Genomic DNA, 19251 nt, shown 5'->3' on the forward strand with positions numbered 1-19251 from the left:
AGAAAAGAAGTTACACAGCATTAAGATATATATAAATTTAAAGCTAAAATACATATCTACTTTTTTAAACGCTGTAAGGATGAATGTTGTGATGTTATTCTGCCATAGAGATATTGTTTAGAATATTTACAGGTGAATACTACTGCTTAATTACCATTTCTAGTTTTAATCACAAAGTAAACAATGTCTTACAAGTTCAGTCATTCAAGAAAGCTGGGAAGGTACTTTTTACAAGACCATGTAGTGACAGGATGAGGGGGATTGGCTTTAAATTCGGGGGGGAAGATTAGATTAGATTAGATATTGGGAAGAAATCCTTCACAATGAGGGTGCTGAGGCACTGGCACAGGTTGCCCAGGGAAGCTGTGGCTGCCCCATCCCGGCAGGTGTTCAAGGCCAGGTTGGATGGGGCTTGGGCAGCCTGGTCTGGTGGGAGGTGTCCCTGCCCATGGCAGGGGGGTGGAACTGGATGATCTTTAAGGCTCCTTCCAACCCAAACCATTGTACAATTCTATGATTCTCTGGTTCTATCTCAATGACAGAAGGAGAGCAACTGATAGCAATAGCAAAAAAGCATCTTTCTTTGACCGTTCTTAAAATTACAGGCAGTATGATTAGGATCACATGCACATGCCAAACATTTCATACATCCCACAACTTCATGGCATTTGCAGGCTCCTGTAGTTTAAAATGATTGGCCTTTTTAGCAAAGAAAGTTAAACATAGTGATGAAAGCTGCTTTTAAAAATCTTTTCCAGGATGACTCCATGAATGTGGAACTTCCAATAGGCTACCCCAGCCCAGGAACAGCGGACCAAACAGGAGGCATCTTGTTCAACGAATTTACAACTGGGTTTCCTGTGCTAAGTGGAGAGATCAGTACCTCTGAAGACTTTAATAATTTTGTTACATCTGAACCTCTGTTCCCTACCAAACGCTACAGAGAACCGTTTCAGGACAGATCACCTCCATATACACAAGATATTACCGCTGACCACCAAAGTTTCACAGTGCCTTTCAGTGCTCTGGGTAGCACTAGCAGTCCTCCAAAACCAGAGGATTCCTATTTGCCTCCTCCAGCAGATGATTCTGCTAGTAATGACTTGATTACCGATGGCTATGAGTCTCCAACAGAGCAGGCTACCACACTGGCTTTTTATACCAGAGGTAGCTTTACTCTACCTAATCTCCTGCAAGCTGGAGATGATTATAGTGCAGCTGAGGAGAAGAAGGAACTGACGGATACAGCAGAACCACCTTTCAAGGAAGCTGACCAAGACAGTCTGCCTGGACAAGGTAAGAAACAAAAGATTTTTTCATAAGAAAGAATAGGAGAGATCCAGTCGTTATCACACATACAGTTGTGATTGTAAATACAGCAAGCTTTCCTTTCAGTCACGAAAGAAATTTTAATGTGCCATCAAAGGGTAAAATTTTACATTTCTGATGCTCACTTTAGTAAAATTCTAATGAAACTGACTTCAAGGTTTCCAAAGCAAAGAAAAAGAAATAACCTCAACCTAGCAACAAAGGCCTAAGGACAAGGTACGTTTTCTAAAGGGTATTATGATAAAAATTGAAAAAGGCAGAGCAAAAAGAAAAAGAAAAAAGGAAATCTGAGGCTGACACAAAAAAATCTGGTATTTAAAACCAGAAGGTGAATTACTTTGAGTTCTACAGACACATCTGGAGGACAGCAGCAAAAGTATTATGAAATAAATTATTCCAAGCAAAGAGTATCATAGGCCAGAAAAGTTTATATGTCTACAATCTGATGAATGTGAAAAAAATTTTAAAATACCTTATTTCAATGTTTGTTTATTAAGTTTTACCCATACAGGCAACGTTTGCATAGCTGATCTGAAATACCCCAATGCACGGTTTTAACATCCTTCACAATGGGCCCACACAGCAGAAATGTGAGAGAGGGGAATGCCCAGGTAGTCTAGATCCAATGAATAACAAGATCAGCATTTTAAAGAATAAAGAATGTAAAAGCTGCCACTTGGGATCATACACTAATCTGCTATGGACAGGGATGTGCATAGCATATTCCATCGCACCTGGTAGTTTATGTACTGAGTAAGAGCTTCTTGTTCTATAGTCTTGTCTTTATACACTGAGCTCTGAAGTGAGAGAAAGGCAAATACTTTATGAGTAACAGTGACTTAAAGATTAGAATACCACTTGTATAACAGTCAGTTGTGAAGTATTCCTGAAAACAAAGTTTAAGATGAAAAGTGTTACACAAAACTATTTTCAAACACATGCTGAGAAGTCCAGTAGCACTATTGATAAAAGAACAGCATACCTTCAAATAACAGCTTCAAATTACATTCATTTTAACTGTGGAAAAGTGCTATATTTGGGGGGGGGGAAAGGGGAGGGAAGTCATATGCATTTTTCATTCTGTTCACTCATTGGGTTAGTGATTTGAGATTATAAAACCCGCATAAAACCACATATCTATTGTGTCATTTGCCAAATAGCTGAAAAAACTCGTAGCCTAACAGCTCCAAATGACTGAAGAGAATAAGCAGAGGGTATTGGTCTCAGCAAAAATACAGAGCAATTTACACTGAAGATACTAGTAGCATTCTTTCTCTTCACATCAAAAATTGTAAAGAATTTGTATATTGCAGTTTATTATAGTTACTGCCTGACTGTCTTTCACTGGATGAGTGGAGGGATACAGGAGATGGACACCTCTATTCCCAAGGTTCAAGCTTGCTTGATTACTCCCCAGTGACAATGACACTGTGGGACCACAGTTCAGTTTGACTCTCATACAGGGTCTGGTACCTCAGATCGGAACGGGGGTTAGATTATGTGTTTCTAAATGATCCTCAGAGATGATACATTACATAGTTTAATGAGCTTCAGTGTCTTCAGGAAGGATCACACAAATGGAAAGTTCACCGCTTATTAACCTGGATTTCTTCAAACAAATTTTTCTCATGACTTGAAATTCAGTAAAAATGTACATATAGATTTTTTTCTTCCTAAAGCCATTTTGTCAGTGCTCAAAGAATTTGGCGTCATTTCCTTAAAGAGGTGTGGATCTTCTATAACTGTATGTTTGATACTATAAGCACCTAGTACTGACTTTTTAAAAACTGTGGCACATTGGGATGGAACCCACCAATCTGTGAAACAGAATGAACTGTCCAGAGCTGTAGTAAAATCTTTGCCAAAATAAGGACCACTGCCTTTTTCCTCCTTGTTGCACAGAAGTTCTATCTAAAACAAGAACTACAATACAAAAATTCTACTATCATCACTGTAATGGTATGAAAGAAAAACAATTGTTCCCTGTCTGAACAGAAGGGATGCTGTGTTAGCAATGATGCACAGCTGTAGTTATGGTATTCGCTTAAAATCTTACAGTACACAAAACATACTGCATGCATAACAGAAGAGACATTGAATATCTATTTACTGAGTTCTTAAAAGAGTAAATGTTGTATACTCTTTAAAAACGTTTTGTCTCTTTATAGGGTTTTTTTTTTCTCTTTTCAATTCTGGAAGTCCTGTGTACAGTATTCCTTCTATTCTTTTATTTCCCTAGATGTTGCCTGTTTCACAGGAACTGATAGAATTTGATCTGGAAATTCAGGAATTAACAACATTTACAACAGAGGCTTTATTAAAATCAGCCTTTAAAATCTAGGCTATTTCCACTTTAGACCTGCAGGAAGCTTGTTTTTTAATATTGCCTAAGGTGATGCCTGTTCGGTGTTTTCTAGCATTCCTCTTAATTATTCATATTTTTTTCCCTCCGGAGCTAACTCATCAATATTTCTTCTGTATGGTCAAATTTCTTCTACCTCTCTTTGCGGTCTTCCGGTGACTCTATCTAAAACAGCATGAACATAGGGAAATAGTTACTTTTATAATGTATTAGACTGTTATTCCAAGAACCAAGAAAATTTCAGCAGTAAAACAAATGCAAATAAATATGTAAATAGATAAAATCGTTCATGAATTCTGTAACAACAATATTTAGATACTTTTTACTTCCTAAACAGTAAGTAGAATTTTAATTTGTGTTTATTTTCATTGCAAATATTAATAAATTATACAATCCAGGTAAAAGGTTATCTCAAAATCCTGATCACCATGGAGGAAGCAATATTTATGGAGAAGTTAGTCCAGAAACATAGGACAAAATAAAGCTAGCAGTAAAATGCTTCATCTATTTCATTATACTAGATCTCAGTTTCGCCAGCCTGGACCATCCTCAGGCTCTCACGAAGGGCTCTGAGACAAGAACATTCTGCAGGGTTCATCACAGAGTTTTTATGTGAGAAAAAGACACTGATGAGGAGTAGATGGTGGCCACATCTCTCTACGTGTAACTGATAAGAATCAAATTGATTTCCATAATTGCCATCACATTGACACAGCCTTGTTGTGAGTGGTCCTCTTTGATATCTTCCTCCTGTCAAACAGTTAATTCAGCGTGACACTCTTTGCTCGCTACTGTTGCTAAGCAATCTCTAGAAAAACTCAGTTTTCTGGATGTCTGGGGATTCTTTCTGCCTCTGCTTCATCCCCAGCTGCCTAAGCACCATCTGCGCTTAGCATAGTTTTCTATTTCATATAACCAGCATTGTCATGGAAAAGAAAACCCCATAACTTCTTGAAAGAACTACTCTGGATTTTCCCAGGACTGGAATTCACCCATTCTTTGTGCCAGAAATGCTCACCAGTTTTTTCACGTCGATTGTTGTACAGGGTAAGCTCTGTTTCCTTGTATATTTTTCTATTTTTCTTACGTTTTCTTTGAGCATAAACTGACTAGATGTTCTCAACATTGTCCCCATCAGCTCTTTTCTGTGCCTTTTCACTCACTGCTTCACACTTCAAATGTGCAAAGAATGCTTTTCATGGAGGTGCTGCTTCAGTATGATGCTTGGAGAAGGGAACAGGTAGGTCTAGCTATGTCATTTTCTCAAGCATTATATGTGATATTGATTAGCCTGAAAGTTCTCTGTGACCTGAAGAGGAAGCTAAATGCAAAGGTTTAAGCAGGCCTGTATTAGGATACATCTGATTTAAGAAAATGTTCATATTGTGTTCATTTCTTATGACAAAGTTGGAGTACTACAGGTATCCTGAAGAGTCCTAAAAATTTGACTATGTAATTAGAATATGACCAGACTTTATGGAGAATCTGCTGCTCAGCTGTCTCCATGGAGGGAACAGCAGGAACAATCTGAACAGAACAAAACCTGCTTCACACCTTCAAAACATACTTAAAAAAGCTAAAATGAAATTATTAATCCAAGTAAAAAGGCATGAAAGAAACAGACTACTATTAGTTTTCACAATTTAAAATAGCACTTGTTTAAATAGCTAAGCTATTGAATCACTTCAGGTCATATTTACTTCGAGGTTAAGATTTGCTTCCTTCAAATGTGATTTCTTATTTATATCCCCCTCCCCAAATAAGCAATATAAATGTATGTTAATGAAAACAGATGAAACTTTATTTTATATGCAATTTGTAATGCCAAAGACTCATTGAATTTACTGTGTGAACTATGGAAAACATTTTCTATATCTATTAAGAAAGTTTACTTACTCAGAGGCAAATCTTCTGAGCCACTTGTATAGTGAAAAAAAAAAAAAAGTAACATCTCATTCTCTACCTATGTAGACAGCAGGAAGAGATACTTCAGTGCTGTGCCCTTTGTTCACTCGTACTTATTACTCTTAGGTCTCTTCCCCAGAGACAGGCACATATTGCTATCTCATTGTTTCCAAAAGAGCATACCTGCACCAGATGCTAATATTCTGCATGCATGCTTGGGGTCTTTCTCTAACACAGGCATCACATTTGCTAACCAATTCCATTGCTCCTGCAGCTAACTCTCCTGCACCTCACGTGCTCCCTTTTGGGCTCTCAAAGCTAACCATGCTTCAGTACCAATATTTTTCAAATGCTATCGCTTCTCCTGTAATTAACATTCCCCAATGATTGTCCCCTTCCATTTTCAATGCTACTTCACTTCAAATTAATCACCTCCCTCCATCCAAATTCACCGTGAAACTGCTGACCTAAAATCAGCTCACTAGTCAAAACTTAAGATTCTCATTGATTGCAGGTAACTCTCTAACAAGTTAAATGTAACATATGTCACATTGGCTTTCATACATTCCAGTCTCAGATCTCATCTTGTGTTAAAACCAATCCATGACCAACTTTCTACCTGTGTGCACAGACAAGATTCAAAGCTGAAACTCCTCATTCTCTGACTTTCATTCTATTAATTCCATAGGTTTCACATACAAGTGACTATACAGTGTGGGAAAAAAAGTGTATTCAGGGTTTTCAGTTTTTCTTGGCAATCTTAAAGTGTTCATCTGATGACAAGATTTTAAGAGAGTCATGGGTTTTAACTTTCTAATTCTGTGTGTCTTTTCTGTTTTTAGGTCTTTGGGTCAACACGTTACTTGAATTTATACCAAGTGGCTTCCATGTTGTTTTTACCATTTTGCAAACTAATAAACTTCTATACCATGAAACTGTCTGATGGTCCTATTTACCACAAAAATTTGCATGTGTTTTTTTGTTTTTTTCTTTCTTATCACAAAGTTTAGAGAAATAGAGAAAGTGGGTAAGGATTTGCAAGGTACTTTGAATTCTGAAGGACAGGTATTGTAACCTGTCAGATTTAATTTCTAATAATTCTGAAGTAAAATAAATTAAGGATGCTGTTACAGGTTCTGCATTCTCTTTTAGGGGAGCTCCCAAATTGTTACAGTGATGTGCAGGAGTGTTTGCAATATTTAGGTGGATGCTTCTTTGTGTTACCAGATGTTTATAAAGCTTCATTTTCACATAGACTGCATTATTTTAAAGTCATTAAATTAATTTTTCAAATTTAATTGTAGACCAGTCAACAATGAGCATAATGGAATAAGAATCCTCCTGAAGTTATGATTTTAAGTGAGATGTTTCTTATGCAGCTTTGATTCCATTCCTTTGCAACGTGTATTCACGTTCGAAACTCACTGCTGCTCAGTTTTTCTTCTCTATTTAATTTATTGATGTTAATGTCAATTAAGTCCAGACTTCATAGTTTAGCATGGTATCTTTCTTGCTTAATACATTTTTAATATGATTTTACTATGGTAGCAAGTAATGCAGAACTTCAATGCAAAATATCTTCGAATAAATAACAGTCACAGCAGACTCTGTTTTTTAACATGTTTTCATTGTAAATGTACTTACTGATTTCCTACTTCACAGGAGTATTCTAATCTCTGGTGAATCATTCCTTTAGTGAGGACTTTAATCAGAAAAGTGACTTTTTGAGTGTTTGAGCACTAGAATGTTATTTTATCTGGCAATCTCAGGAGCAGATGAGGTAAAGGTTCTGAGAATGGTAAAAGTTACTTGTATTACGGAAATTACCTACCATTAACCTCCCGTGCATACAAGGTATCCAATTGCACACCTGTCTGTATAGCATTCTCATAAAACTATCTTTAATATCCAACTTTATAATCCTGTCGTTACAAGTGTAAATAATGTTAACTGCCTAAAGCAATTAATATGGAACTAGTGACTTTTCTTCTGCTGTAATCAGAAGAGCATTGAGGCAAATGAATATTTTTGCACCTTTTCAGAGTCTTAACTTAGAAAGGCCAAACAGTCAATGTAACCAGGTGCAGCAGCTCCTGAATCAGCAGGGAGACTGTAGCAGGATGATGGTTCAGGTTTAACAGGCTGTCACTGACTGCTCTCCAGTCTCTTTTCCACAGATTCTTCTGCCACAGGGTTTCAGTGCAGAATGAAGTTAAAACATTGCTACTCAGCTTTGGGAATGCTTTAAACACAAGCAGTTCCTGTGCTGTTCAAAGTATTTATTTAATCCTTAAAACTGCTGAAATATGAGAATGAGAAAGGCAGTTGTTAAAATATAATAGTTGAGTCTCTGAGTATATGAATTCAACACATACCTATAAAATAAGTCTGCTTAATTATTTGTGCGTATATTAATTGTATATAATTCCACCTGATGTAAAGGACTACTTTTAAGTTGAAAACAATTTCAAAATAAATCTCATATTAAATGTATTTGTTACACTATCTCAAAGCTTTAAAGAAAGGTTTATTCAAAAAACATGCAAGAAAGCACCAATGAGAAAAGCTCTAATGAGAAAACTATTAGCAGACAGCTAGTTAAAGTACGTAAAATTGTTAATAAAAAAGAAAATGGCAAGCGGAATTTCTATTTTTCAGCCATGCATTGACAAATGCATGTAAAAATGATAGTCAAAGAAAAACTGAATTTGTAATTGCACAAGAAATCAATATTTTGGAGGGCCTTTACAGGTACAGTGACCAAACATGAAAGTGCTAAATGTAGATGTGACTCCCTTTTGCCACTGACTAACTTCTGTGAAGGCTAAGGCAGATTGTATTTCCTAAGGAGAAAAGGAACAACAAAAATATTAACCTAAAGAAATCCCATAAAGGGAATTCTTTCTCTGTACTGAAAACTTTGTGTGAGTTGAGTAAGACCAGCTAACTTACATCAGTGAAAAGTTTATGGGAAGTCAGACTGTTGGGAACTGTATCGTTTTGCATCTATCAGGCAGAATTAGCTGCAGTGAGGGAAAATCTGCAGGGAAATAAAAGTAGTCAGGGCTTGGCTTTGTTCTTAGTGGTTTACTCTAAATCTTTAAGCATCTTTGAGTATCAAGTGAAGAATCCTCTGCTTTTATTTCTTCAGTCATTGCAGAAGTATATAATACTACTGATCTACAAAAAGAAGGAATCATGGCAGAGATCCCAAGGCCTGGGAGCAAATATCCCAAATCAAACAGAGTCTGCTGTTGTGGTCAAATTACTCAGCTAAGCACTGAAATCTGTAAAACAGATTTGTCCAGGTAGTACAGGTGTTACTAAATGGAAAGTGGGTCTTGAGTCCTGTGTGTGGAGCCCAGCAGCCCAAGAACCCTTGGAAAATTCTGTTATAATGAGCATAGGCAAAATTAGTAAACTGTGGTTGCTTAGCACCCAGCTCACGATTTTGCAACTTTTATGTTATCCTCTCAGTTTTCAGACTGTCAGACAGATAAAAATGAATTTTTCTGAGGGTAATGAGACAAAATTATAATTACTAAGTATTATTTTATTAGGATATACTCCTCTTGTGACATCATGTCAGAATGACATATATTTGCATCTTTAGTGGTGAGAACATGATGACAAAGAACAGCTGCAAGGTATAAAAATTTTGTTAATAAAGTGATGTTTCCTTATATCAGTTGCACAGAGCACCACATGGCAGTGGAGCTAGAGCTGCAGCTAGCAGGCTGCTCTGTAAAAAATTAGACTACTCAAAAAATTTCAGCGAGGCAGCTAAGGCAGAAAAGTCAAGAGATGCACAGAGGTGAGGTCCACTCAATGAACCTGAAGGACACTGGAGTCAATGGAGGAGTTTTATGGTTTTACTGGGCACTAAACCTGGTTTTTGGACAGTTCATCTAGACAGACAGAAGAACAGCTCATGCTGGCTCTTCTGGCTTGGCCTTGCAGTTAAAAAGACAAACTTAATCAGTTATTATGTGCTACGAAACATTTCTTATAACAATAACATGTTAGGTTAATGATCCTCTTCTCTTAATTCTCTTAATCCCCATCTTACTTGCGCCCTAGTTAAAAATGAAAGACCTCAAACACAAATTTGGTACTTTATGCATTTGTTTGCACTCAACAGTCCTGCATCCAGGGATTTTTTGAGGCTTTTCAGGCACCAACAAAATATGTAAATCTAAATCCAGCTGCTTGATGTACCAGTCCATCTGTTATTTATATCAGCATAGCTGCCCATAAGGAGATTCTTACCCTGCGTCATGGACCGGTCTCTTAATTACACAACCTTTCCTTCATTAGTTATTTTCTTCACCCCATATATATACAAATATATACATATATATAGTAATGCTGTAACTTTTATACACAGAAGGATATCTGCCAATGGACTTGGAAAATTTGTCTATTGCCAGTATGAAATGTCAGTGCTTATTAAGCTCATGAATAAAATTAAATGCCAGGACCTCTTGATGTATAATCTTCTGGGTCTGCTTATTAATGCAAACCCACTAGAAAAATGTCTCATCACAATTTGACCTTTCTTAAACAATAATTCCTTATTCATGGTCAATTAGGAAGGTTGTCCTCACTTAAAAAAAATATAAGAGGACCAACTAATTCAATGCCTAAAATAAAGTTGTTGAAATGGCAGTCGATTTTTTTTTCTTATAAGTTAAACTTATGTATTTTGCTCCTTCGGCTGGGAATAACTGACTGCAAGCAGCACTCTTTTTACAAAGATTTAATATAGCAATGCACGCAGGAAATTGTCTCTTGATTTGGTGTTACACATCTTTGCCAACAGCATTTTAATTTTAGATACAAAATTCTCCTCAGTAAAATACTGTCCTGCCTTGTCCTTGTAACACAAAAAAAAAAAAGAAAAAATTGAAGAGTTCAGTGAACATCTTTGTGGGAAGATAAGGGGTGGCTGAAAGTTGGAGTTGAGGGTGTTTTTTTATCGCTGGCAGTAGTTTTTAATTCCATGCCATTGTTTAACCTTCAATATGGTTACTCTTGGGGTATATTTGAGTTGAGCAGCTTATTTTGTGCTCTCTGTGGGTTCCCTACCCCTGTGTGGTAGTGTTGTAGACCAAACTGTATGCTGAAATGAAACATTCTGAGAGTAAGAATGCACAAATCTTCAGTGTTTGTACTTTTAGAGGTTTCATAGAACAATTGTCTGTGGTTTTTTCTAGCCTTCTGCTGTACAAATCAGTGAAATTTTAAAAATAATTGCTTTATGATGAACCAGTTTAAGTATATCTTGTGTTATGTTTCAAAATTACATATATATGTGTGTGTGTGTGTGTATATATACACATATACACACTTCTCCCAAGTGACAAGGGACAGGAGAAGAGGGAATGGCCTGAAGCTCCTCCAGGGGAGGTTTAGGCTTGACATCAGGAAAATATTTTTCATGGAAAGGGTCATTGGGCACTAGCAGAGGCTGCCCAGGGAGGTGGTTGAGTCACCTTCCCTGGAGGTGTTTAAAAGACGGGTGGACGAGGGGGCATGGTTTAGTGTTTGATAGGAATGGTTGGACTTGACGATCCAGTGGGTCCTTTCCAACTGAGTGATTCCAGGATTCTATGATAAACACTCATATAGAATCTTAGAATAATTCATCCAATCCATCCCCCTGCAATAAGCAGGGACTTTCTCAACTAGATCAGGTTGCTCAGAGCCCCTTCCAACCTGACCTTGAATGTTTACCACATCTCTGGTCAACCCATTCCAGTGTTTCACCACTGTCACTGTAGAAAATGACTTCCTTATATCTAATCTGAGAATCAACATGTATAGATTCTATCAAGAAAAACAATATTTTAAATGTGAAGTGCCTTTTTTTTTTTTCATTCCAAATGTCTAAATCTTCTTTGTTTCATTCATAGTTTTTAACTCCTTAGGATTTATTTTTATCAGTCACGTGCACACAGTGGAAAACTTGGCATCTGTTGCAAATCATTTTACTGCTGATTTCAACACATCACTTGCAGCAGTAACGTGCCATGTGTTAGGCAAAGTGCAACCAACGGAAGGGGTCAGTAACCCCTGGGTTAAAGTCTGGTGCTGTATTTCAGTAAGTGCTCAGCAGCTCTTTAGTTGAGCCCATTTACTTTCACATTGCAAGGGACTAGCAGCATCTCCACAGTCAGTCATGGTGTATCTATAAGAACGGGCAGATTATGAAAACAGGTGATACGTGCACAGAGATCACCTCAGTATGCCCTCAAAGCCTTCTAAGTCACTTTGTTTGTAATAAGAGGATGCCAGAAGACCTTTATAGTGCACGTATAGACTATGTACGTAACATACACGCACACATACACAGCTATATGCTAAATGTGAAGGATATATGTGGTTATTCTGCTTCAAACTTGCTGCAATTTCAAAGCCATTTCAGTGCTTTTTTTCTCCCGCTGTTACCTCTTTCTAAAATATAATCTGCCTAACAAATAGCATCATGATCATGTGCTCGGGTATATGTTGTCATGCTGAGAGAAGGTTACTCTGCAGAGCTGCAGGTTCATCCCATCAGTAGATCATCCTGCATTAATGACTCAAGCACTAATACTAAGAAATCTGTTCTGACTTCCCTTAACTGATAAGTGACTCTCACTCCTTATCAGCGTAACAAGTGACAGCAAGAGCTTTGTAAACAGAGAACATCACTAGGCTTTGTTTTTTCTAATCTCTCCGTATCCTTGATTACACAAGAAACATGAGGACACAAGGAGAAAAGCATCTGAAGTTCTCAATGAGGCATTAGGGCATCAAGTGGTGCTGCAGCATTTGGTGTTACATGCAGAACCCCAGGTTCCTTACAGCACTTCACTATTGTATTTTGGCTACGCCCTGGGACTGGAAGGACGAGGACTGTAGCCCTTGTGTTATACTGAGAGCAGTGCAAATTATCTATCACCACAAACGAAGGGAGATGGCACAACTGTCCTAGTTTCAATGAGAATTTGCTGCACTCACTTTCTGGTCCCATTGTGTTTTCAGCCTGCACCTTGCAGTAAAGGAGAATGCAGCACTTGATCTGTATCTCACCCAACACAGATGCTTCGTATTAGGAGTGGTCTTCGGAGCCTTTTCTAGAATCACCAGTACTCTAAGATCACTTGTAATAGCCTCTGGGGATGCTGGAGGGGGGTGGGAGGAGCTCATCATGTGAAAGCTGAGGAATTATTTTATGATCTGGCAGAATGTTTTTCCCATAAGGGCCATAGCACTGGGCACTCCGTGTCCTTAGTGCAAATCGAAATATCCTAATCTCACTTGCTCAGGTATAAGCTACTACAGTTCCATTTATTTCAGCAAGCTCACTGCTGATAAACGTGGGGTTAGAATTCAACCTTAAATATCAAACCCCAAGTAAGTGAGATACAGTCTTATAAAGTGGGAATTTTTGTCATCTAAGTCAGTCTGGTTTCCAAATATTCTGCCAGTAAAACAAGGCACTAGGTAGAAAATGTTTTTGTGCATGCAGATGAAGGCAACAAAATTAACTATAAAAATTTGCTTTGTCCTATGGGAAAGGGATACTAAATATTGACAGAGATGAGTGATCTTCAATAGCTTACCACCAGCCAGCTAGTGTTAAGGGAAAAATAGGCATTCTCTGTGGTGTGCCACTGCTCTGCTGTTACCTCCCTTAAAACTTGATCTCTGGAAAACCTTGGCAGCACTCAGTCCCTACTGAATGTGCCAAAGAGTAACAAAATGCTTGCCCATCATTATCAGCCATCCAGGCCAGTTTGAGAAGTGTTTGGAAGAAGCACCTTTCGTGACTACTCTACTTTCTGTTGCAAGATGACAGGAGAATACTGCAAGAACACATAACAGTAGCTAATAACCTGGTCTTCAAAGGACAGGGAGCATATTGCAGGCAGCTGCCATACAAACTTGCAATATTTCGTGTATTCAGAAAGCAGCAAAAGTGGAAAGCGTCCTTTCCCTGATTACCACACCAAAGTAGTTTCTCAAATGCACACCATGTTTCTCAAATGCACAGCTATGAGAAGACATGACACTGCTGTGATAAACAGCTCCAGCTAGAATTTGCCTGTATTGCTGAAATACAATTTTAGCATCTTTACTCAACTCTGTTTTAACCACAGTCTTAAAATACGTTGTGCTTTCAGATGGGGTCAGTTGTAACAGAATAATATTTGTACTTGTTACTGATGTAGTAACTGCATATGTAGAAGCAGATGCAGTAATGGTCCATCCAGAACTCTGAGGAGTCCTGTTTCAGAGTATCCAGGTTATTTTTGGTAATTGTTTCTACAAGTTCATTTCCCTGCAAAACAGACAAAAAAACCCTTAGCCTAGTGTGAAACACTCATAACAAATAGAAAACATTAGAAGTGAGAATGGGAGTAGGAACACTCCAACAACACCATGTTACTGGTATTCCAGAGTAAAACTCACTGACCATTCTTCAAAGCCAGAATCACACTGCCCTGCTGGTAGTGTCAAACTACATCACAGTCAGAAGTGTTTCCTTTTCAAAAAAACTTTAATAGTCCTTATCACTCTAATACTTGAGCACCTCAGAGAAATTCTTGATCTTGAATAATGCTAAAAGGAGCTGAAGAGGTTGATTTAAATAACAGAAATTATGTAAGGGGAAAATCAGGCATCTTTCTTACATAAATTCGTTGTGTATGTTCTGAATTCAACAAGGGGCACTTTAAAAGCTCCAGCACATATTTGGATAGTTTTCTTCATGAAAGATAAATAGCTATTGAATAGAGAACAATGATTACTCACTTAGAGAATACATCTCACTTTTAAATGCCTTCTAGAAGAGAGATCAATACTACACGAACGCATTTTCTCAAAATTCCCGACAAGTTAGAAGAGGAATCAAAAAGTAAATCTAGCTCAGACTTACTTTGTAAATCTAACCAGACACTAGTCCATCTATTACATGTTATTTTATTATTGTACATAGAATCATAGAGTAGCCTGGGTTGGAAGACACCTTTAAAGGTCATCCATTCTGACCCCCCTGCATTAAGCAGGGACACCTTCAACTAGATCAGGTTTCTCAGAGCCCTGTCCAATCTGACTTTGAATGTTTCCAGGGATGGGGCTTCTACAACACCTCTGGGCAACCTGTTCCAGTGTTTTACTACACTCTTTGTAAAAAATTCCTTATATCCAGTCTGCATATAGGAATTCCTTTCTTCATAGGAGAGGTGTTCCAGCCCCCTCAACATCTTTATGACCCTCTTCTGGACCTACACCAACAGGTTCATATCTTTCCTGTGCTGAAGCCTCTAGAGCTGGACATGGTATTCCAGACGGGGTCTGACCAGAGCAGAGGAGTAGAATCACTTCTTTTGACCTGTTGGAAACACTCCTTTATATGCAGCCCAGGGTTCAGCTGGCCTTCTGGGCTGCAAGTGTACGTTGCTGGTTCACAGAATCACACAGAATCACAGAATAACCAGGTTGGAAGAGACCCACCGGATCACCGAGTCCAACTGTTCCTACCAAACACTAAACCATATCCCTCAGCACCTCGTCCACCCGTGCCTTAAACACCTCCAGGGAAGGTGAATCAACCACCTCCCTGGGCAGCCTCTGCCAGTGCCCAATGACCCTTTCTGTAAAGAATTTTTTCCTAACGTCTAGCCTAAACCTCCCCTGGCGGAGCTTGAGGCCATTCCCTCTTGTCCTGTCCCCTGTCACTTGGGAGAAGAGGCCAGCACCCTCCTCTCTACAACGTCCTTTCAGGTAGTTGTAGAGAGCAATGAGGTCACCCCTTGTCCATCTTTTCATCTATTAGTTCCCTGAAGTCCTTCTCGGCAGGGCTGCTCTCAATCCCTTCATCCTCCGGCTGGTTGCACCAGCTCAGGGGTAGGACCTCACACTCGGCCTTGTTGAACCTTATAAGGTTTGTATGGGCATACTTCTCAAGCTCGTCCAGGTGCCTCTGAATGGCAATGTATCTATTGATCTTCTTTATTGTTTATATATGTTAATTTTTACATCTATATGATACTACTTGATAATTTTATATTATTAACTAATTTTATTCCATTAGCTTGGGGGGTGTCCTTTTACACTACTATCACTGAATCACCATACGTATACTACAAAATACATAATGAAACATATTATAAAGGGATAAACTGCCTATTTAGCGACTCTTAACAAAGTTTATGCAAAGTGGTAACCAAATGGGAGAAAATTCTTCTCAAGCATCAAATTCTAGCAAAACACATACCATGACTTAGAGCAACTCTCTGCAGTTTCCAGAAGTGTGGTTAGCTTAGCAGAATGGGGCTATATAGAAAATAATACACATTAGACTAAGGCATCGTATCTGCACAGAGGAAGGAAAGAGCTAGTCTGTGCTATTAAATTAACAGAGTCAAGAAAATAGACAGCTAGCTCATATGAAGGTCTTCTTTGTTGAAAATGTACGTTTATTCAATACAATAAGCAGAAGATTGTATCTTGTTCATTTAGACAGAAGGAAATGGAAAGGGACACAAAGAACATCCACAGGCAACTCTTGTGCCATGAGTGGCACGGTTGCCACCTCCATCAGTTGGGGTTGTTTCTAATGCCAAAGTTTGCTCTCCCTTAGAACTTTCATTGGCCACTGGGAGGAAATTAGTGCATAGGGAATGGAAGAGTTTGTCAGCTGGAGAAAAATTTCCTTCCTATCACTCAGCTGATAAGTGATTTTGCCTGCAGGGAGGTGCTAGAAGTCCCATATGAAGAGCCCACATAAGTAGATCACTGGAAAAGGACAAAGTTGTAAGCTTTGCTAGATATCTGTTGCTTAGAGGTCATTGTTTTCTGTGAAGTCTTTGTGGCCGGGTAGCTACAAGCCAAATTCAAAGAGACTCATTCATCTTGCTTTAGATTTGGATTTCAGCTACACTTCCTAAATCCATTCCAAGCCCCAGTAGGGACCTCGTGAAAGTGCAGCATCTCAGTCAAATGGCTGCTTCACGTGCAGCCGATGATTTCTTAAGGTTTGAATTTGTTTTCACTGGTACTGTTGCCTTTTAGTTAAATCGATAGAGTTTGCATCTGAAGAGGCTGTGCTGTTTTTCTTAACCACATTTTATGATTACAGGCAAATAGTAGCTTTAATGTCTCACAGAGGGGAACAAAATGACTCCAGCATGCAGCTGATCTGAGTAGACAGCTCAAAGCTGCGATCTACTCTTTCAGTCAATGTAAACTGACAGTGTGATTATGTATGTTCAAAACAAGAATGCACTTTGGAACGGCTCAGGAAATATTTACCTAGTGTAATTATTGTTTAAATGCAGCACCCACAGAAATCTCATCAAACATGTGGATGAGGTGTTTTATTCCTGTAGTGCTTCCTTGGTGATGGAAATAACATTTTCATATGTAGATATTTTTAATGCTTGTTTTTAAAAATGCCTTAGTGGAAACATGATAGTCCTTATGCTTGATGTTTGTCATGCCTGCTTTTCAAAATAGCTGTTTGTTTTTCCCCTGTTTTTCTGCAGCAGTTAAGATAATGGATGAAACGGAATCATCAGGTGATGACATCTTGGTTACAGCCAGCATTTACAAAACCTTGCCTTTCTTCATCGGTTCAAGTGATCTCTCTACCATGCAGCCTGAAGATGTTATTACAGGTGTGCTACTCTCAGACCCAACAGCACCACCGCCTGCAGCAACCAGCCCTTCCTACAGCCACTCTCAGATCATCGAACAGCCCTTTGAAGTACCAGATTCCTCAGTGCCTGTATCTGAGAGTATTCCTCGCGATGACACAGGGACAGGAGTGCAGGATATTGCTGCTGAGTTAGATCACATGGGTGTCATGAGCACAGCAGCGCTGGATGAAGTGGAGCACGGCAGCGGTTATATCTCAGTGCTGACAACAGAGCCTGTAGAAGCCACCCCAGCTCCTACGCTGAAGTATGTAACTACCAGCTCCATGACAACCACAGCCAAAGGCAAAGAGCTAGTGGTTTTCTTCAGCCTGAGGGTAACCAACATGCACTTTTCTGATGACCTCTTCAATAGGAGTTCACAAGAATACAAAGCGCTAGAACAACAGTTCATGCAATTGGTGGGTGAAAATCAACTTTACAACATATGCAATAGTCAGGCACAGCATAAAAAAATCTACTGAAGAGCACAGTATTTTAACAATATCAGACTCTGCTGCAATTTGGTCTGATAAGCCGTAATTTAAAGGACTGATAATCCTGGGATGCTCACAGGGTATGAAGAAAGGGTTTATGAAGGCAGCAATGAAAGTTTTCACTTGCTAAGAGACTCCAGATATATACCTGGCATGTAATTTATTTGGCTTTTTCTTACATTCAGGTGAACAGTTTAGCAGTGCCCATTACATCTAAGGCTTGTGTCTACATGCTGGATTTAAAAATAGGCCTTTTAAAATACACCACAGCTTAGCAGAGGGAATGTGATTAGATATGGATTTTCTCTATGGGTACAATAGGGCAGCAGGTCAGCTCAGTAACATGCCTATTATGTTATGCCCTAACCTGCCTGGATAGAACGTTTGAAAATAATTAAAGTTGGCTTTTGAGTGAGGTGATTTTTTCTCTTCCAGCTGAATAAACTCCCCAACTGCTGTGCATTTCATTACAGAGGAAATTGCTGCCCATCCATCTCAATATATTATTGAGAAAGATGCAAAAGTCCAGAAGAGAACAGGGCTAAACAGAAAAGTGAATTTGGGGGTGGAGTTTAATAGTCTCATTAAATTCAGAGAAATAGCATGTAATGTCTGTACTGGTGATTAAAAGTGACTATAAATAAAATTATTACCAGGTACTTAAAATCTTGGCAAATTTCTGTTTTGCAGCTACTTCCCTACCTTCAGTCCAACCTTACAGGTTTTAAGCAGCTGGAAATACTCAACTTCAGGAATGGAAGCGTGATTGTGAACAGCAAAATGAAATTTGCCAAGACAGTGCCATACAATATCACAGAAGCAGTACACTGCGTTTTGGAAGATTTCTGTGATGCTGCAGCCCAACACCTCAATTTGCAGATTGACAGCTATTCCCTGGATATTGAGCCAGGTAAGACTGAATTAATAATGTATGAGCAAAGCCAAAACCAAGCAGATAATCTTTTCCAGACTGTTACAGCTTCAGAAGTATTACTGTTTTGGAAATATCAATATTAGCAATAGCCTCCCAGTGATCAGCAGTAACAAGAAAATCCAAGATGCTGCAAATTATCTGCAGACATAGTTGCATATTCTTATGAAATTCTGGGTGGAGATTTGTGCATGTGCACCAACTGCTTTTCAAGGCCAAATATGGGGAACTAAAAACTCTCTAGAAAAAGGCTATAAAGAATTCTTATGTGGAGTTTACAGGAGTGTCTTATACAAATCTTGTTCCTAAGTATGTAAACATAATCTGATTTTTTGTAATGTGGTAAGTTAACCATAGTTTAGAGTATCATTGGATCTGTTTTTAAAGGGCTAAAGAATTCAAGACAGGAGGACATTATTTCTAGAAATAATTGGAGAAATATTGGAGACATATTATTATTATAGAATATAGAATAATACTATAATAATATGTCTATATTCTATAATATAATAATATATATACTATAATAATAATATGTAT

The 19251-nt window shown here is 38.4% G+C and overlaps 1 protein-coding gene across 3 annotated transcripts in view; it reads left to right on the forward strand.

The window, feature by feature from the left end:
• The window catches only part of IMPG1 (interphotoreceptor matrix proteoglycan 1), a 56747-nt gene that overhangs the window by 31409 nt on the left and 6087 nt on the right, over window positions 1-19251 (forward strand). For 2 of the 3 annotated variants that reach the window (XM_069851353.1, XM_069851355.1), the window contains exons 12-14: window positions 759-1296; window positions 17134-17705; window positions 18471-18690. In XM_069851353.1, coding sequence (XP_069707454.1) covers window positions 759-1296; window positions 17134-17705; window positions 18471-18690 — 1330 coding nt within the window. The remainder of the gene's footprint in view (window positions 1-758; window positions 1297-17133; window positions 17706-18470; window positions 18691-19251) is intronic. The other variant, XM_069851354.1, reaches the window with a different exon arrangement.

This window comes from Phaenicophaeus curvirostris, chromosome 2 (assembly GCF_032191515.1).
Source record: "Phaenicophaeus curvirostris isolate KB17595 chromosome 2, BPBGC_Pcur_1.0, whole genome shotgun sequence".
Taxonomy (NCBI): Eukaryota; Metazoa; Chordata; class Aves; order Cuculiformes; family Cuculidae; genus Phaenicophaeus; species Phaenicophaeus curvirostris.